Raw genomic sequence first — 18,285 nt, 5'->3', positions numbered from 1 at the left:
CCCAACTCACTATCCATTTGGTTTGCGTACTGTTGAATAACAGTTTCTTTCTTTTTGATGTCGTAACTAGTTGCTCGTCAAACATTGTACTCAGCAGCAGTGGCTTTCTGCAAAGAACCTCAGTTCAACTGGGCTAAAATTTTGAGCTTCTGTTTGAGATCTAGTGTAAAGTGTTTCCTTTTAGAAGATATGTTATTGAACTGTGAAGAATACCACAATTTCAAATGTGTCACATTTTTTAACATTTTAATTCACTAACAGCGTTGCTGTGCACACCATAGTGTTCTCTTAAGAGTAAGTCATACAGTTTCATTTGTTCAACATTTCTGCACCAAATGTGAATGCTGAAAGTAAACTGTGAATTGAATTACCTTGAGCTGTATCAGCTGTTGTCTAGGATTTATAATGTTCAGTACTAAAGTAAGATTAAAAACAGAAAAAACACTACATCAACTCTCATAATTTCTGTAAGTACTTAATAAAATGGGTTAAAAGGCTGCATCATCATTGGGCACGTGTTAGATACATCTGCATTCAGTACTAAATTCTTCTATTTCATGTGCTGGTGACACACGGCTGTGAACCAAGGTCGAAGCTAAACTTAAAAGGGAAGACGAGCATTACCATTCCTTCATGCAGTTCTGGTAGATGTTGCATCCATCACTGATGGTGCAGAGAGGCAAAAAGCAGTGCATATAGCATACACAGACAGTAGATGGTGTAGCATTGTTGTGCATGTACAGATTATTTCAGTGATGGATGGAAATTTACCAAAGTTGCCAACAACTGCAAGTTTTTAGAACCCTCATTTCGTAGTGGTATTCCCTCTGCCTTATGTCAGTAGATGTTAGTCTCTTTCTGTGTATAAAAAATCTAATACAAAACCAGGCATTCTGTGTATTTTACATTACACTAATTATTGTAAGGATGTTATACAAGGTGGCTTCCATAAGTAATTCGACCAATTTTTTCCTGACAATACACCACAGTGTGTTCTAACCTGCTGGTCTAGATAGAGGGGGGGGGGGGGGGGAACTAGCTTCAAAAGGTGCCCAGTCTGTCAGCTTATAGCTGCCAGAGTGTCAGGATGTGCATTCCTGGAACCCTGTTTTGAGGTTAAGTGACATGATGTTACGCTATCAAATTTTGTGTTAAATTTAGAAAGTACAGCAACAAACTGTTTCCAGTAATTTTGCAGGCCTTTAGGTGTGATTGGTTGTCCAAATCAAAAGTTCTCTCATGGTAGTCATTTACGGAAGCCTGAGAGGAGGTTGCTGACTAACCCCACAGTGGATGTCCATTCCCCTCACTAGTTGACAAAAATGTGACACGTGTGTGTGAGCATTTGAATTCTGACCGAAAGGCGAGCCTTCAGTTGATCACAGAAACTCCAAACGTGGTGGAAGCAACCTTTTATTGTATTGAAACTGGAGATTTGAACATGAGAAAGGAGTGTGACAAACTGGTCCCAAAAGTATTGACCAACACCCTGGTGTGGAGAACTCGTGGAAATATCAGGAAATGACCGTATTTTTTAAACTTGGTTATCACTGGTGATAGGTGAGTCATGGAGTTTAGAGTATGACCTGGAGATGAAAAGGCATGAATTCAAAGTGGCACTTCTATGTGCTGTCCCACTGCAAGAAGGCATGCATGAGCAAGCCCAGGATAAAAACCATGTTCTTAGTCTTCTTTGATGTTAGAAGCATTATCCATGAATTTGTACCTACCAAGACAACTGTGGATGCAGCTTTCTATGTAAATGTGCTTAAGAGACTGAGAAGGAGTAATGTGCTGCTGAAGCTTTACAGGCTTGGGAACACTGCCTCCAGTAGTGTATCAACAGGGGGGTGTTATTTCGAAAATGTTTGACCAGTTGTATGAATATGTTCAACAACTGATTTTTTTATGAACTTGGTTGCATTACTTTAGAAGCCTATACTGTAAGTTACATTTAATATAGCAACCAATATTTAGAAATTACTGTAATATAAATAGTGTGGAAGAACCAAAGTTTGTATTCATTTATAACAAAGAAGACCATTATGGGCAGGTACATATCAACTATGAGCACTAGCAGCAATGGGCACAATGGAAGGGGTGGAGATTGAGAGAAAGCGTAACATGATAAAACATATATAATGAAGGTAGAGGAAAAGAAAGTAACTTTATTGATTGAAAAATAAAAATAGAAGTGTAACTGGGAGAAAGTGTCGTAGCATTTGCTTTGCTGTTTGACAGGCACACTGGCCATTTTTGGAAAAATTTAAGGTTGGAAGTTAAATGCACCAGCAAATTGAACTGTGTTCAGAGTAGCTTGTTCCAGAGGAAGAAAGAAGCAACAGAGGTAGAGTATGCAAATTGTTATACGCATTGGTAGGTTACTATATATAAGTGAGACCGTCTGTTGGGAATATAACGAGATGCAGGGTACTGGGGTGCATATGCACTAAGAAGGTGATGCAGTGGACATAGTGTATAGTAGTAGTATAACTTGTCTACCTGAAACCATCTTAATTGGGCATATGAAGCACTGAAATGACCAAATAGATGTTACACATGTAGACATTCGTGGTTAGTTCTAACCGTCTAGAGTTTTCACTACTCGTGCCATTTGGATTTCATCATGAGAGTCAAAATTTGGCACATGTGATTGCATAAGTTTACATCTTACATCCTGTGGATATATTTACTTCTGGAGGACATGGAGGCAAGTGGAAGTATTCATGTATGTTACAACAATATTTTTTGCCCAGTGGAGGTGCTCATGTAAAGTTACTCAACCTCTTCATCCTATTCTGATACAGTAATGTGATACCATCGAAATGTACAGGAGACAGTTGTTTGTGAAATTTAGAAGTAAATAATTTCTGGAGGGATACTGAAATTACTTGGACTTTCATGCATTACAAGTATGTTGTGGATTTTGTGCAGAGCTGATTACAAATAGACATTCGTATAGAAATACTTTGTGGTCTGGTACTTGGACAAAGTTGGAGGTCATTGGCATAGGTCAGGACTGGCAAAGCATGATTTGTGAGGTATTCCCCTCCTGGGGGTGCTTCCCTCACCAACTCGACTGGTGCGGTGCTGTCACCAGATCCATGCCTTCCAATTACGGGGGAGAATTTGTCATTGTGGATCATAGGCCTTACCATAATACTTGGTACATGCAAAAATCATAAGACATAACTTGCTAAAACCTTGGTTTTTAGTTGGCTGTTTGTCTCAAACTCTTGTATTTATAATAATGAGATATTTAAATGTTTAAGTTAGGTTTATTTTACTTGGTCTTGACAAGTTCTGGAATGTTGATTTTAATTGGCATTGTAGTGAAACAAAGTTGATGTTCCAGTGACTCATTGGTCACTGCATTATGCTGAGCAAGTTTAATGTACTCCATTGAAGATGATGATCTTCCACAAATGTGAGTTGATCTGGTCAAAAATTTTTATTTTAAGAGCGAAGTCTACAAGTTCCCACCAGTACAAATTACAGGATATTTTTTTTATAACTACCAATTTTGTCAACACACTTTTCTACATTAAAACTATCCAAATGTGTTGTTCTTAGCAGTGGAACTAAAGCTTGAAACCCTTCATTTCAGAAAAATCATCCATTATTACATGAATAAAAATCAGTGGTCAACTAAGATTTGTTCATGAGTAATCTTGTCCGCACTCAATGCACAGTACCAACAGTTTGCAATTAAATGATTTATGCTTTGTCTTATATTAACAATTCGACTTTTTACCATCTTACTTGACAAAGCAGCAGTTTTAAAATGTTCAGTGACATCCTTGTAACGAAATGCATTTGCCATTTCTATTGAACATTCTTTCACGAATACACCATCACTGAACCATTTCTGACATTTTGCTAATTTTAAGCATACCACATACGGTGCAGTTAAATTCTTTTCTTTAATATTTGATGGTTCAGGCAACTCTTGTACCTCTTTTTAACTTGACCACTGAAGTATGTCAGTCATCATGAGAGTAACGTCCCTGTGTTGCTTCGTGCAGTTAAGAGAAATGCTGAGCATGATCGCTGACTTTGTTTTGACTTCAGCATCTTTTTTCATACTAAATATCGGGAGTTTTCAAGGGAATCATGTCCAAAAAGTACTTAAATCTCCGCCTCCTTGAAAACATGCTTTTTGGAAGTCTTTCTTTTCAAAATTCTGTGGAATTGTAATAGAAAACACAGTAATAACCAGAATTAAAACCAGAAATAGCCACAGTTATAACCAAAATGACAATGTGAGCAATAGCGCAGTTTTATGGAGTGTAAATCTGAATGAAACACTGAGAGCAAGCGGACTAACAAAACAGTGATGCCTCTTCGAGGCTTGACAATAAATGAGGGGCAAGAGCCTATGTGGTGAGGAAATAGTCGAAGAGACACAGCTCCACCTGATTGCTAATAGATGAGCAAACTATAGGCCATTGCAAGGCAGTGATGACTCTGCAAGGTTTGTTAGTAGAATACTGGGGAAGTCCATTTAATATACAAAGGAGATTGCTTACAAATCATTCATGCAACCGGTCCTAGAATATTGCTCGAGTGTGTGGGAAATGTACCAGATAGGATTAACGGGATATTGAACGTATACAGAGAAGGGCAACATAAATGGTAACAGGTTTGTTTAATCTGTGGGGGGAATGTCACAGAGACAGTGAAGGTACTGCACTGGAAGAATATTGAAGATAGACTTTATCGCGATATGTTAAGTCTATTAACAAAGTTTCAAGAACTGACCTTAAATGATTACGCTAGGAATATGCTAAAACCCCTACGTATTGCTCATCTAGGTATCGTGAAGATGAGATTAGAATGATTATTACATGCACGGACACAATCAATCACTCACTCATTCTTCCTGCACTCCATACGTGAACAGAACTGGAAGAAACCCTACTAACTGGTACAGTGGGACGCACCCTCTACCCTGTACCACACGCTGGTTTGCAGAATGTCGATGTAGATGTGGATGTAGATGTAGAGGTGGAGGGCCAAGTGTTCAATTGAGGGGAATTGCTCACAAGCCACACTTTGCTAGGCCTGACAGGATGGAACCAACAAACTACAATTGACAACAATGGTCCCAAGACTGACCCATGTGATCCTCCTGAGAGTGCTTCCAGAACAGTCTTTCAAATCTCTTCAGTGCACTGTCTGAAAAATTTTAGTCGTGATATTTTCTGAGATGTGTGGCAAAGTTAATGCCATCAATTACTTTGCTGAAGGCTAATAGTCTCAATATTGTGGCCTCACAGTTGTACGTGGTATATTTCAGGTAATCAGTAGCCTTGACCAATGCAGTGTTTGTGCTGTGATGTTTACGAAAACAGGATTGATATTTGTCATACAAGTTGACTTGCTTAAGTATTCTGTTAGTTGATTGTGAACAAAATATTCCAGGGCTTTGGCTGCAATGGATAAGATGATGTTTGGTTTGCAATTGCAAAGTGATTGAGGTTTTCTGTCTTAAGGACAGTTTGTACTTAGCTTCTTTTCAGTTATCTCACTATATGATCATAGTGAAAATTATGGACTTTTAAAACTTTTAAGTTGGCCCTCTTTGCTACCATCGCTCCTTCTTGTTCTATAGTATTATTGCATAATGTTCCTCATGTTGGGAACACATGTCTTTGATTGAGGGGCCAGCATTTTGTGCATTATTTACTTCCATAACTTGTAGAACTTCTTCAGCAAAACCTCCTCTCACGAGGATCTTGCCAGTTGCAGTATCTCATTTTGCACAACAGGCTACACATTGGAAGTAGCAGTCAGCTTCGACAATGAAAAAGCCTTATAGTATATGGACCAAATTTTTTCCCCATCTTGCATTTAGCATAATTTTGCTCTCATCCCATCCAGTTCTCATATTTCTTGCTGCATATATGGCACTGTAGGTATTTCATCTGGTAGGAATGGTGTTGGGAGTCATATCTGTTTGTCTCGTTATCAGCAATCAACAAAATAAAACTAAGTATGTTCAATTGTAAAAATCATTCCTCAGTAACAAAACTGGATTAGAGATTTGGATGTATGTGGAAGAAGCTTAACCTTTGTCATTTTTTATAAATACTGAAAGTTTGCATGGTGATTTGGAGCACCATCCATGAAAAGAAGAGGTTTTATTGTGCAGTTCATGGATTTCAGACACTGCACTACTGGATAAAATCAGTTTTTTAACCAGGCTCTCAGAAGTGTGGCTGGCTTTCAATGAGTAGGCAGAACTAAGCAGATGATTGTATTCAGGCTTCCCTCAAAAAAATGTCAGCCCTGATTACATACTGTGACATCGCTGGGAAGAAACAGTGGCAGACAGTCACTAGCCACAGTTCCCAAGTAGTATTGCACTCATGTGGGAACTGATGTTTGTGTGAATTGCCTTTGAAATGGATATGAGCTGTATTAGGTCTCCCTCTGCGGCACACAAACTGAACAGTGTGCATAGAAAATATGCAAGATAAAACTCTGAATCCTGTAACATATTGTAGCAGTGCAAGAAATAAAAGAGCAAATTAAGTTTTTAATTGTGTTAAAGACGTAATAAACACTTTCCTAAGTGCCATTCTGACATTTTGGTGTGTGTGGTAAGTAACATTAACAGTGCTGCCAAGAGGTCACTTGTCACCTGTAGTCACATTTTTTAGTCACTTTTCTGCATTCTAAGTTGATCTGGCTAGCTTGCTAGCAAAGTGAGAAAGGAGGAAAAGTGATTTGCAGGAAAAGTGTTAGTGCAAATTTGGTTTTGGTAATCTTTCCAAATTAAAATATTTGCACATTCCAACGTCTTGTAAGAGTGACATAAGGCTTTCCAGTTTCATATTTTCTTCTGCAACAACCTATTGCATTGGTGCATTATGCCAAATGAATGGGAGTTATACTCTAGATGTTAATAAGAAGGTAATGAGCCTGCTTAATTAAAAAGTTTGTCTTGTAATAAAAAAAGAAACTTATTGATGCAGGCTTCTGTAATATCCACCTCCTACATAATGCTGTCTTCAAAGGAGTCACCAGCTAGGAGAGGATTCTTCTGATCTGATTGTATTTATACATATAGTTTTTTTCAGTGGTTGGCCATCAAGAATGGAAGACTTCTCAGACATACGGTATTCATTGGAATTTCGTAGGCTTCATTTCATAAAGCACAGCCTGTCCCAATGAGTAACCCTGGAAACAACTGCAAAGAGAATGCTTCAGCAGTGGGATGATGTCAAGAAATATTTCTTAAATTTTGTTACTGCAAATGAGTGTGTTCTAGCTTCCAACAGTGGATAGACACACATTGTTCAGCATCTGGAAAAATCCATAATGAAAACTGAACTGATATTTTGTTTTTTCCACTGCACACATTTTTATCCAGTTCACCGGAACAGACCAGAAAAAGCAGCCATTGATAAATTTGCTTCGCAGTGAAATAGAGACTTGTTCAAATGTTGCTAGGGAGAATTTGTAAACCATTAGTATTGAAGACTTGTGAACTATCAGAAGATATTTCAAGGAATCCAATTTACTACCTGTACATGACATGTTTTGTGGTGGTGATGTTATAGCAGCTCTCCAGCAGATACCTAAAGCATCATCTTCAGCTCTGGATTCATGTTAAGAAGCATTTGACTGAGCCCTATAAGTACATTCTTCTTAAATCCAACATGGCAGAGTCAAGGAATCTGCAGCATTTCTGGTGCCTTCATCCATGTAACAGAACATCAGCAGAAAGTGTCAGTTATATTATAAGCATCACAAAATCCTTATCACTGGATACTGATAATGATCAGGTAGTGGTTGAGTGCAGGCTTCTCCAGTCGGAAACTGGCATAAGCTCAAGTACAACACAAACTGCAGTTGGTAGTTACTGGAACCAGTTCATCAGTGTGAAATGTATGACAGGAGACCCAAAATATCCCAAGACAAGTGAAGTGGCGAAAGCAGCTGTATCTCTGTATCAGGGGAACACACAGGTTGAAAGGGATTTTTCTGCATCAAGAAAATATCTTACAGAGGACTGGGCATCACACAGAAAAAAGCATTTGTGGAGTTAGGACAATAAAAGATACCATGAAATTGTATGACAGTAAACCAGAAAAAGTACCAAATACAAAAGAACTGTTTTCTTTGGTGCAGTGTGCATACAAGAAATACTGCTTAGAAGAAGAAGAAAGAAGGACCAAAAAGAAAAACAAAAATATCAAGATGAAAAAAGCAGCTCAGGAAGAAGAAAGTCAACAAAAATGTGCACCAGAGAAAAATGAGATTTCATTTGAAGAAATACTTAAACAAAAAAGACAGCAGAAACAGAAAAAACTTGTGGCAGCTTATAAGATGACAACTGAAAGTAATGAAAGACTTGCCAGAAACAACACTTGTCGGGCCATGTTGATAGGTTCTCTCGAGGTCCAGAGAGAAGTTCAGATATGGAAACATGTTGCAGATTATCTCTGGTGTGAAGCTGGTAAAAGAAAAAGGTGCTTTAACAACGTCATTTTTAACAAAAAATCAAACAAGTAAAAGTGTTAATGACTGCAGTGTAATTTTCTATGCTACTCGTGCTTATTATTTTAGCTTCCTACTTTCGAAACATGGCTTATGTTGTGATATAAAATGTGTATTGATAATGGCGGAAGGTTTGTAAACTGTACACACCTTATGTAATTACAAGTAAGTAGTGGGCAAACCACATCCAAAGTCATGCATTTATCATCAATATCTGTGCAGTGCATTGAAATGTGATATTCCCCATATGCAGTGAGAAAAGGTAAAATAAGTATGAAGCATGTTATTTTTGATAGCCATGATAATAAAGGTTAAAGAAATGATTTCTTTTTGTTTTTAAACAGTTAATTATCATCTTATTTGGCATTTTAGGTAAGCAATATTATTCTGTTTAAATCAAAAATGTTATTTTTGAAATACATGTTGTTACATCCTAAATAAACTTAGCCACTTTTTTGCTAAGTTTTGTCCCATTTATCACCTTTCCCACATCTACAAACTGTAGACAGCCCTGCATTAAAGTGCGACTTTGAAATATGAAATAGAATTGAAAGATCACTCTTCTGATGATGATCCAGTAAATACTGTATTAACTTCTTGGGTAATGGCATTTTGTAAAATAAATTCTTTGTTTAATAGGTGATGTTTCAGCAATGTGTACGCAGGGTTTGAGAAATAAATTTTGTTTGTGGATAGCCCAAGCACTTACAGGTTCACATTTTGGCTCCCATGTCACAAGCAACAGCTACCGTGCATATTCAAGTTATATCCAATTCCTTTATTATTCATTCTAAGTGCCCATTAGTCACTGTGACTTCAAAGTTGTAGTATAGTGTCTACTGCAATGTAACAAATAAGCTGCAGGTCATCATCTGCAGTTTCACATCACTGGATTAACTTATTTGATTATCAGTGTTCATTTTATCAAAGGCAAGGACTTAGCTCTCTTCAAAGGTTTGTAGCAGCTCTGCTCCAGCTGTGACTAATTTGCTACTTCTTATAAAATAACTGGACTATTTTCATGTTACTTCATCTGTGTTCAGAATGTTGAACAGCACAGCAAAGGATGCTTTTGTCTCCTCAAATAATTGTATGGTTTGAGAAAAAGTGCCCTTAATGGATCTTTGCAGGAGGAGGAGGAGGAGGAGATTAGTGTTTAACATTCTGTCGACGACGACATCATTAGGGACAGAGCACAAGCTCGGATTAGGGATGGATTGCAAAGGAAATTGGCTGTGCCCTTTCAAAGGAACCATCCCGGCATTTGACTGAAACAATTTAGGCAAATCATAGAAAACCTAAATCAGGATGCAAAGAGAACGTGCTTCTGCTTCAGCAATTCATGTGTTACTGAAGATATGGCACCCAGTGCATTGAAATACCCAGCAGGTTACATTGCCTTCAAATGCATGAAGGTCAAAGAGGAGATTGTTGGCCTGCCGCAAAAGTTATAGAGGATAATTATGGGATTAGGCCTACTGTGGTTCAAATGCAGGTCTCTCACCTTCAACACCTGAATAGCTGACTCCATTAGTAGCCTCTAAGCATATTTTCACAACTTTGCATGGAGAAACAATGTTGATGTTCAAAAAAGGTGATAGAAATACTGACTCCATTCTCAGTTTGACAAAAATAACAAAACTGTCATTTTCCAAAATGGAGGGTTAGATATCTAAATGGAAAGGCTAAATAGGAGGTTATTAACCCTAGAACACTTAAAGGTGCAATGTTACATTGTCACTAAAACATCACAAATTTTACTACTCCATATTTTATTCGTAGGAAGTCATAATTTATAGTTTATACACTAGTTAATTGTAATTATAATCTCTCAAATGGTATGTCACGTACAAAATAAGTGCAAAATGTCCTGTTTGACATGCTATATTGACAAATACCAGATTGATGTGTCATACATTTTATGAGGGTTTAGTAATATAGGATTAAGAAGAATTAATCAGAAGTAAACAGCACTGGATTGTATCTCTTTTAGCATCTATGGATTAAAATTCCTGTTGTACTATCATTTAATGTAATATTAACATTAATTTATGAAACGTGATGCAGAAGATTGCCATCGTGAAAATAGTATTTCTGGAGATTTGACAATGATTTTTAATGGCAAACGCACACGACTGCAAAGGACCATAAAGCTGACTGTGTATCTTTCTCCTGCTTTGATCAGTGTTGTTCTATTTTTAACTCTGTGACTATATAGCACTGTCGACTTGTCTAACTGTAAGTTTAAAATCGTATTGGTTTTAGAAAGTTCCAGATGATGATGATGATGATGATGATGATGATGATGATGATGATGGCCACTGGCTCGCCATACGTTAGAGCAACTTGCAGAGAACATTAATGTGACTAACTGGGCAAAACTGTCCATCTCAAGGGTTTGTGTAATACGGTTAAAAATGGCAAGGAAGTGATGTTGGCAATCCATCAATAGGAAACATCCACTAGGCTGTGGCTATGCCAGGTCTCCGCGATATCCTTTCTTCCAAGGAGTGCTAGTTCTGCAAGGTTTGCAGGAGAGCTTCTGTGAAGTTTGAAAGATAGGAGACGAGGTACGGGCAGAATTGAAGTTGTGAGGATGGGTTGTGAGTCATGCTAAGGTAGTTCAGATGGTAGAGCACTTGTCCGTGAGAGGCAAAGGTCCCAAATTCGAGTCTTGGTCCAGCACACATTTTTAATCTGCCAGGAAGTTCCATCAATAGCTGTATGTTTGGCTGTGGATCCAGTCAGGCCCCGGAGCCGTTTTAGGCCAAAGGGCAAGGGCACAGGAATTCCCACTCACTGAATGGAATATTCTATGGCTCCAGGTGACGTGTAGTGAAGGGTAAGTTAATTTGCTCCACTCACAGTTATTTGACATGAGATAAAGACTGGTGATTCTCAAAGAGGCTCAAGCCTAATGCAGAGCACAATGTTCAGTGGCAGCATCTGGGTCAGTGTAGACAACACCATTCAGGGTGATACCAGGTTGCACAGTCCAATGGTAGTAACATACTGTTCTCAGCATTCTTGTTTCTGTCTTTCACTAGGTGGCGGACCTGGGCACAGAGCTGCTCAAAGACAATGATGTCCTCCATCAATGGATGTCACTCGTGGCACTGGAGATCCCATCTGTGATCTCTTAATTACCACAGTGATTTCAAAGTCCACCAAGATAGTGTCTTCTGATGGAGGGAGTTGGGTTGGGGGGGGGGGGGGGGTGAGGAGTAGGGGATCACCAAGACTGCTGCCAACAGAATGGCTGCAGATGGGTTATGGACAGCTGCATTGATACCTCTATGAGAAAGGGCTGTTAAGGGTGACAGCAGGGGCAAAGGCATCCCAGTCAGGATTTTCAGAGCCCATGGTGGGTGGATGCACAGGTGAGTGATGCCAAGGGAGGGACAGGGCAATCAGAAAATGATTACTGTCACACAGGTCCTCAGGTGGCGAGAAGACCAAGACAACAGATGGACAGATCAATGGCCAAATAAGATCCATACGCCACAGTGAGGTTTGTGGGGGCACCAGTATTAAAGTGACAGAGATTGAGTAGTGCAAGCAAAGTTTCGATAATTTTACTGCAGCCAGTGGTCATAGTCCCACCCCACAAGGGATTATAGGCATTGAAGTCACTTGAAATGACAAATGGTGGGAGGAGCTGAGAAATCAGTGCAGACAACATGGTCAGAGGCACTTAATCATTGGGAGGGAGATAAACATTACAGGTGGTAAAATCTAGGGATGTCCTCACACGTACAGCCACAGCCTCCAAAGTCATATCAAGTTGGCATTTGTTTGCTGTAGTCAGTCCAGAACACACATGCAAACTCCGCCTTATGCTCATTCACAATCAGTTCATTCTTAAAAGATCCAGATCAGCAGACTCCTGGGAGGGTAGCGTCCCGAGGGATTGTTTTCCAGTGAGAGACACAGGGTGTTGCTTCTCTGATTAGCGATGGTTATCTATATCCATGGTGGGAGGGGAGTCAGTCTTCTCAAAGTGGGTGTGGGGAAATGAGGAGGAGGAGGGGCCCCAACCACCAGAGAAGCATGTGTAGTTGAGTGGTCCAAAAGACCCAACGTGGAAGGCATGAAGGGCGAGGGCACTGTTGCTAGAAACAATGATGTCACTATAACCATAGCAAACGTAGTCATCGTACGTACAGGATTTGGACTGTCATTTGTTCTTGGCCTTCTGATACCTGAGTTGGTTAAACATCTTGTATTTTTGGATGTTCTTTTCTCTTTCGAAGATTGTGCAGTTCAGTGTACACAAGGTGGTGGTGCTCCCCACAGTTGACACAGACGGGTGGGGGTACAAGGAGCTGTTGTGTCCAACTGACATCCACAATCCTTGCAGATGAGGCTGGCGATACAATGTGAAGGTGTGTGCCCAAATCTTGTGCATCTGAATCATCACATGGGAGGGAGAAAACGCCATTTCAAATTGCATTGATACATCGCCACCTTGCCATTTTCAGGCCAAGACGAGGGCCAAGTGTCAACCCTTTTGTCCTTTGGTCCCCACAGAATGCAGCAGACAACATGCACATCCCATCACTACAAATTGGCATGTAACTTGTGACCAATCTGCAAAAGGAAGTCACGGTAGATGATGATACCCTGTGCCATACTGAGACTATTATGGGAATGTCACCCAGCTTGCCACAGGTGAGTAGCACCCACAACTGAACAGGGGATGCCCTTTTAATTAGAACTGAACCCGTACCCAAGGGCTGCCTCTACCTGAATTTGCCTAAATCCTGGGGATCAATACAAAAACTGGTCTATAGTGTTGAATGCGATTTGATACAGTTTCTCATGAAGATACTGTTCCAGTTCCTTGACAGAAGCCAGTAGAGACTAGTACATCCTTTATATTACTTACAGGCTGATTAAATTCAATTCCTGAAGTCCCCTTTATATTCCTGAAACCAAGCTTTGTTTCCAACTTTTGATTGGAGACATCATCGTGGAAGGCAGAATTTCCTGTAAGCCATTGAATGAAAATCGTCACCTAAATTGGTTCATAGATCTTATCAGTTACTTGTAGTTTCAGCGTAGCCGTAGAACAGATTGGAAACCACAATATGAATCCCCAAGCTATTAACAGAATGTCCACTGTGGTTTCTAGCTGAAAGAACACAGTCTGGGTTGTACACTTTCATTGGATTTCTTGATATGCAGGCACAATGTACAAGAGGGAAATGTATAAAAGTAGGCTCTTTGGGTCACATAACATGTTTCAGTTGCTCAGTAGTCCAGAAAAAGTACATGTGCCTCTAGTCTTTTATTTGATTTATTTGTGCTTACAAGAGCTTTGTCAATAGAATCATTAGTGTGGATGTTTTGTTTGCTTAGTTCCCATTGCACAATTGTTATTGACACTGTGTTCTTTATGTGAGTGTTAACCCTTTGTGGTCCTGTTGTTTTACTCCCAGCAGTATCCATTAGCAGCTCCCTGGCACAACAGTTTTTTGTGATAGAAACTAGCAGGTTATCTAAAGGTACTTTATTATCTATACTTTCAAAAATAATGATACATTTTGAAACAGTAGGGTCAAATCATCACTTCCCTGTGGCTGTCTGGTACCTTTCGTCTTTCCGCTCCCGGGATTGAAGTGACTCCTTAACCTCTGCCTTAAAACCCACATCCTTTCGTCTTTCCCTCTCCTTCCCTCTTCCCTGATGAAGCAACCGTTGATTGCGAAAACTTGAATTTTGTGTGTGTGTTTGTGTGTCTATCAACATGCGAACGCTTTCGTTTGGTAAGTTACATCATCTTTGTTTTTAGATATATTTTTCCCACGTGGAATGTTTCCCTATACAGGGTGTTAGAAAAAGGTACGGCCAAACTTTCAGGAAACATTCCTCACACACAAATAAAGAAAAGATGTTATGTGGACATGTGTCCAGAAATGCTTAATTTCCATGTTAGAGCTCATTTTAGTTTCGTCAGTATGTACTGTACTTCCTCGATTCACCGCCATGATTTCATATGGGTTACTCTACCTGTGCTGCTAGAGCATGTGCCTTTACAAGTACGACACATGTGGTTCATGCACGATGGAGCTCCTGCACATTTCAGTTGAAGTGTCCTATGCTTCTCAACAGATTCGGTGACCGATGGATTGGTAGAGGCGGACCAATTCCGTGGCCTCCACGCTCTCCTGACCTCAACCCTCTTGACTTTCATTTATGAGGGCATTTGAAAGCTCTCGTCTATGCAACCCCGGTACCAAATGTAGAGACTCTTCGTGCTCATATTGTGGACGGCTGTGATACAATACGCCATTCTCCAGGGCTGCATCAGGGATTCCATGCGACGGAGGGTGGATGCATGTATCCTCGCTAACGGAGGACATTTTGAACATTTCCTGTAACAAAGTGTGTGAAGTCCCGCTGGTACGTTCTTGTGTGAGGAATGTTTCCTGAAAGTTTGGCCGTACCTTTTTGTAACACCCTGTATATACACTAGGAAGCTATCTATAGTCGCCTGTTTCACAGACGATTCAACACTTGGCTAAAATATGACTCAGGATTAGCATCGTATAAATTTGTAGCACACATAGCCACTGCTTTATTGGGATGGTAATTTTCAATGTACGATGAAACTGATTTCTGTGCTTTCAGCATTTCCCTTATTGTGTGAGAAGATGGTTGTTTTGCTGTTACCTCCTCCTCCTCCTCCTCCTCCTCCTCCTCTGAAGAACTCCTTCCCATAATTTCCTGATCTTTCATTGGCTTGTGGCCAGGCAATGCATTCTCCTCTGCTGTTTTAAAAGTACGCATCAGCATTAGATAGAAGAGGATTATGCCCAGCAGCAGTCACATTTTGAACAATAGGCCTCAAGTTAGAGAGAGAAATCTTGTTTAACAGCCTCCTGGCTTTATCAGTAAGGTCATTTTTGTTTAACTTTTATATCTAGAAAAGTAGTTTACCATGCCATTTACACAGTGTAAGATCAACAAAACACCACAATCAAGCCAGAAAAGTTATTTGCTGCTCAGAACACTTCCAGGCACGTTAAGTACAACAGAAAGCAAAAAACTTCAGTTCTTTACAGACCAATCAAACGCACTCAAAAAAGTTATATTTATGTAATATCATTTTGTCAAGTACCTGATAAGATCTTAGAAATGGTATCTAATCCAATTACAAAAGTACACTGAAAATGCAGATAGATGAAGAAAATTACCTTTCAAATCATTTTCTAGATATGAAAGACTTTTCCTCGATGGCAGCTGTTCCTTTTTGTCTGGAGCAACTTTCATCCTCAAGAGAATTTATTTTTGGCTAAATTCAGTAAATCAGTGGTATGCATGGAACTGAAGGAGAAGTAACCTAAAAAATTGTTGAGACACTTAAGTTACACTCAAACTCCCACTGAATTCATAAACTCACTGAGCTCCTTTTCACTTCCATGGCTTTTAGGATGTGGATACTGTACAGGCTCTGTAACACCCTGTACACGTTGTAGGTGGTTCGTGACCACTCCACAGCTGTTGGCAGTTGATGGCTGTTCCCAGAATGAAATTTCCACTCTGTAGCAGTGTGTGCACCGATATGAAACTTCCTGGCAGATTAAAACCATGTGCCTCTCAGGAGAGCTCCTGTGCAGTTTGGAAGGTAGGAAACGGGGTACTGCCGGAATTAAAGCTCCGTGGCCGGGTAGTGAGTCGTGCTTGGGTAACTCAGTTGGTGGAGCACTTGCCTGCGAAAGACAGTGGTCCCGAGTTCGAGTCTTAGTCGTGCACACAGTTTTAATCTGCCAGGAAGTTTTACGGATGTTGCTAATATCGGTAGTTGATGTACATATATCCTCCTTGACAGCATCTCTGATAGTTCAGTATATGATGTGTGGGGTGAGGTGAGTACCCTCACCTCTGTGCAATGTGTACAGGGTGTTTCAAAAAGATTCATCAAATATCACAAAACTGTCTTCAGCATGAGTGACAATACAAACTTAGGATGAATTTAACATCTTCGTATGACTACAAAGTTTTCATTTTCACAAGAACTATTTGATTCCATGGACGTGCACTGGTACAACAAAGTTATTATTGGCTGATCATAAAACCAGTCATACAGTGAAGATTTGTAATTGATTTATAAATGAGGTAGCTGCAGCAGGGAGACTCCCACTGGGAACCACATGAACCAACTACTCACAACTGATGCCAACATGAACTTTTAATTTTAGTGCATAAGTTAAAATCCACTCCAAATTTTTGTCTTCACTCATGTAGAACATATAGTGTTGTGAAACTGGATGAATCGTTTTGAAATACCGTGTGTATAAAATCCTTAGACCACAATTCAGGACCAGTAGGTTGGCTCATTTTCTTGCCAGATTTACATATCACTGTACCCCTTGTCCATGAAGCATGCAGCCAGATGTTAGAAGTGTCTTACTCTATAATATGTGAACATTCACTAAGAGAGAGTAACTCACTGGCTTAAAATAAACACTAACTACAAGGAGAACCTGTTGCCTCACATCCTTTTCAACCCACACGTATTAAGCCATAAGTAGAAATCAGTGTTCACTATGTCTCATCGTCCAGTTGATGTACTATGTGCTTTGAGCATAAGATGGTTGTGTGTGTGTGTGTGTGTGTGTGTGTGTGTGTGTGTGTGTGTGTGTGTGTGTGTGTGTGCACAGCAAGTGGCTAGATAGTTTCTGCTCCCCCCCCACACCCTCCCCACCCCAGTAATTGACAGATAGGTATGGATATGGCTTTCCAGATGTCATTGTGATCTGTTATGTTATCAATCCATTTATCATTTATTACAGTTAGAGCTAGTTGATGGTATCTACACATTGTTGAGCACACTATTTGACTATGAAAATTCAGATTTTTAACTGAATTAATGTACTTACAGTAGCCACATGGAGTGCATGATGCCCATCACCTTCACTGCCACAGAGAATAATATTCCATTACAGCCATCCTGGATGTTGTGCTTCTAGGACACACTGATAGCATATTTCTTATATGCTAAAATGCTGTTGACACGCAGCCAAAATGGAAAAATATGATTCTATGTTTTATTCCATCCTCTAAGTGCTTTGACTTAAACCATGAGCATAGTCATCAGTAGATACAAGGAATCACTTACATGACTGTTTTAGTGATAAGCATTAGTGATATCTTGCAACAGTGTCTGAGGTGACTGAGGTTATATTGAGTCTTATAAGTGCAGTAAGAACTTATACAAATACTCCATGGTTATACCTTTCACACAATGTTCGGGTACTTTGTGCAGACCCTTGACTCTAATATTTTACTGGTCCACAGTCTCAAAACCACAATATTTCAGCTTCACTACGTGCCAGATTGAAGCTGTTTGGAACATTTAAAGAAAGTAGCAATGGTCTGTGGCCAGTTGTGGACACACAGTGTAATATATGATGTTGTTTTGTATGTTAAAGATGGAGTAATTGTTACTTTTTATTGTAGGTGAATGTAGCTGAAACAGGACCACCTTCTCGTCCTGATGATCCTCCACTGTTGCCTGGAGAGAAAGTCCAGGGTGTGGCAAGGGAAGTGACATATTTATGTCCGTACAGTGGACCTGCGAGAGGGGTTCTTTCTGTAACAAATTACAAGCTGTATTTCCGCAGCATGGACCGAGAGACACCATACGTGGTTGATGTGCCACTGGGAGTGGTTAGTAAAGATACAGTAACTATTGGGTTTCTTATTAACATTTCGTGATTGGGATTTATTATCATGTCAAATTTTGTAAATGACGTAGTTTTCTTTGACTTT

General features: G+C 39.7%; 1 protein-coding gene across 2 annotated transcripts in view; it reads left to right on the top strand.

Annotated features, from left to right (window-relative positions):
* Positions 1–18,285, top strand: part of LOC124555567 (myotubularin-related protein 2) — a 182,921-nt gene that overhangs the window by 19,646 nt on the left and 144,990 nt on the right. For both annotated transcript variants that reach the window (XM_047129526.1, XM_047129525.1), the window contains one exon: positions 17,974–18,183. In XM_047129526.1, the coding sequence (XP_046985482.1) occupies positions 17,974–18,183 (210 nt within the window). The remainder of the gene's footprint in view (positions 1–17,973; positions 18,184–18,285) is intronic.

The sequence above is a fragment of the Schistocerca americana genome, chromosome X (genome assembly GCF_021461395.2).
Source record: "Schistocerca americana isolate TAMUIC-IGC-003095 chromosome X, iqSchAmer2.1, whole genome shotgun sequence".
NCBI lineage: Eukaryota > Metazoa > Arthropoda > Insecta > Orthoptera > Acrididae > Schistocerca > Schistocerca americana.
Note: the sequence above shows the minus strand (reverse complement) of the source record. Positions and strands in the feature narration are given on the sequence as shown.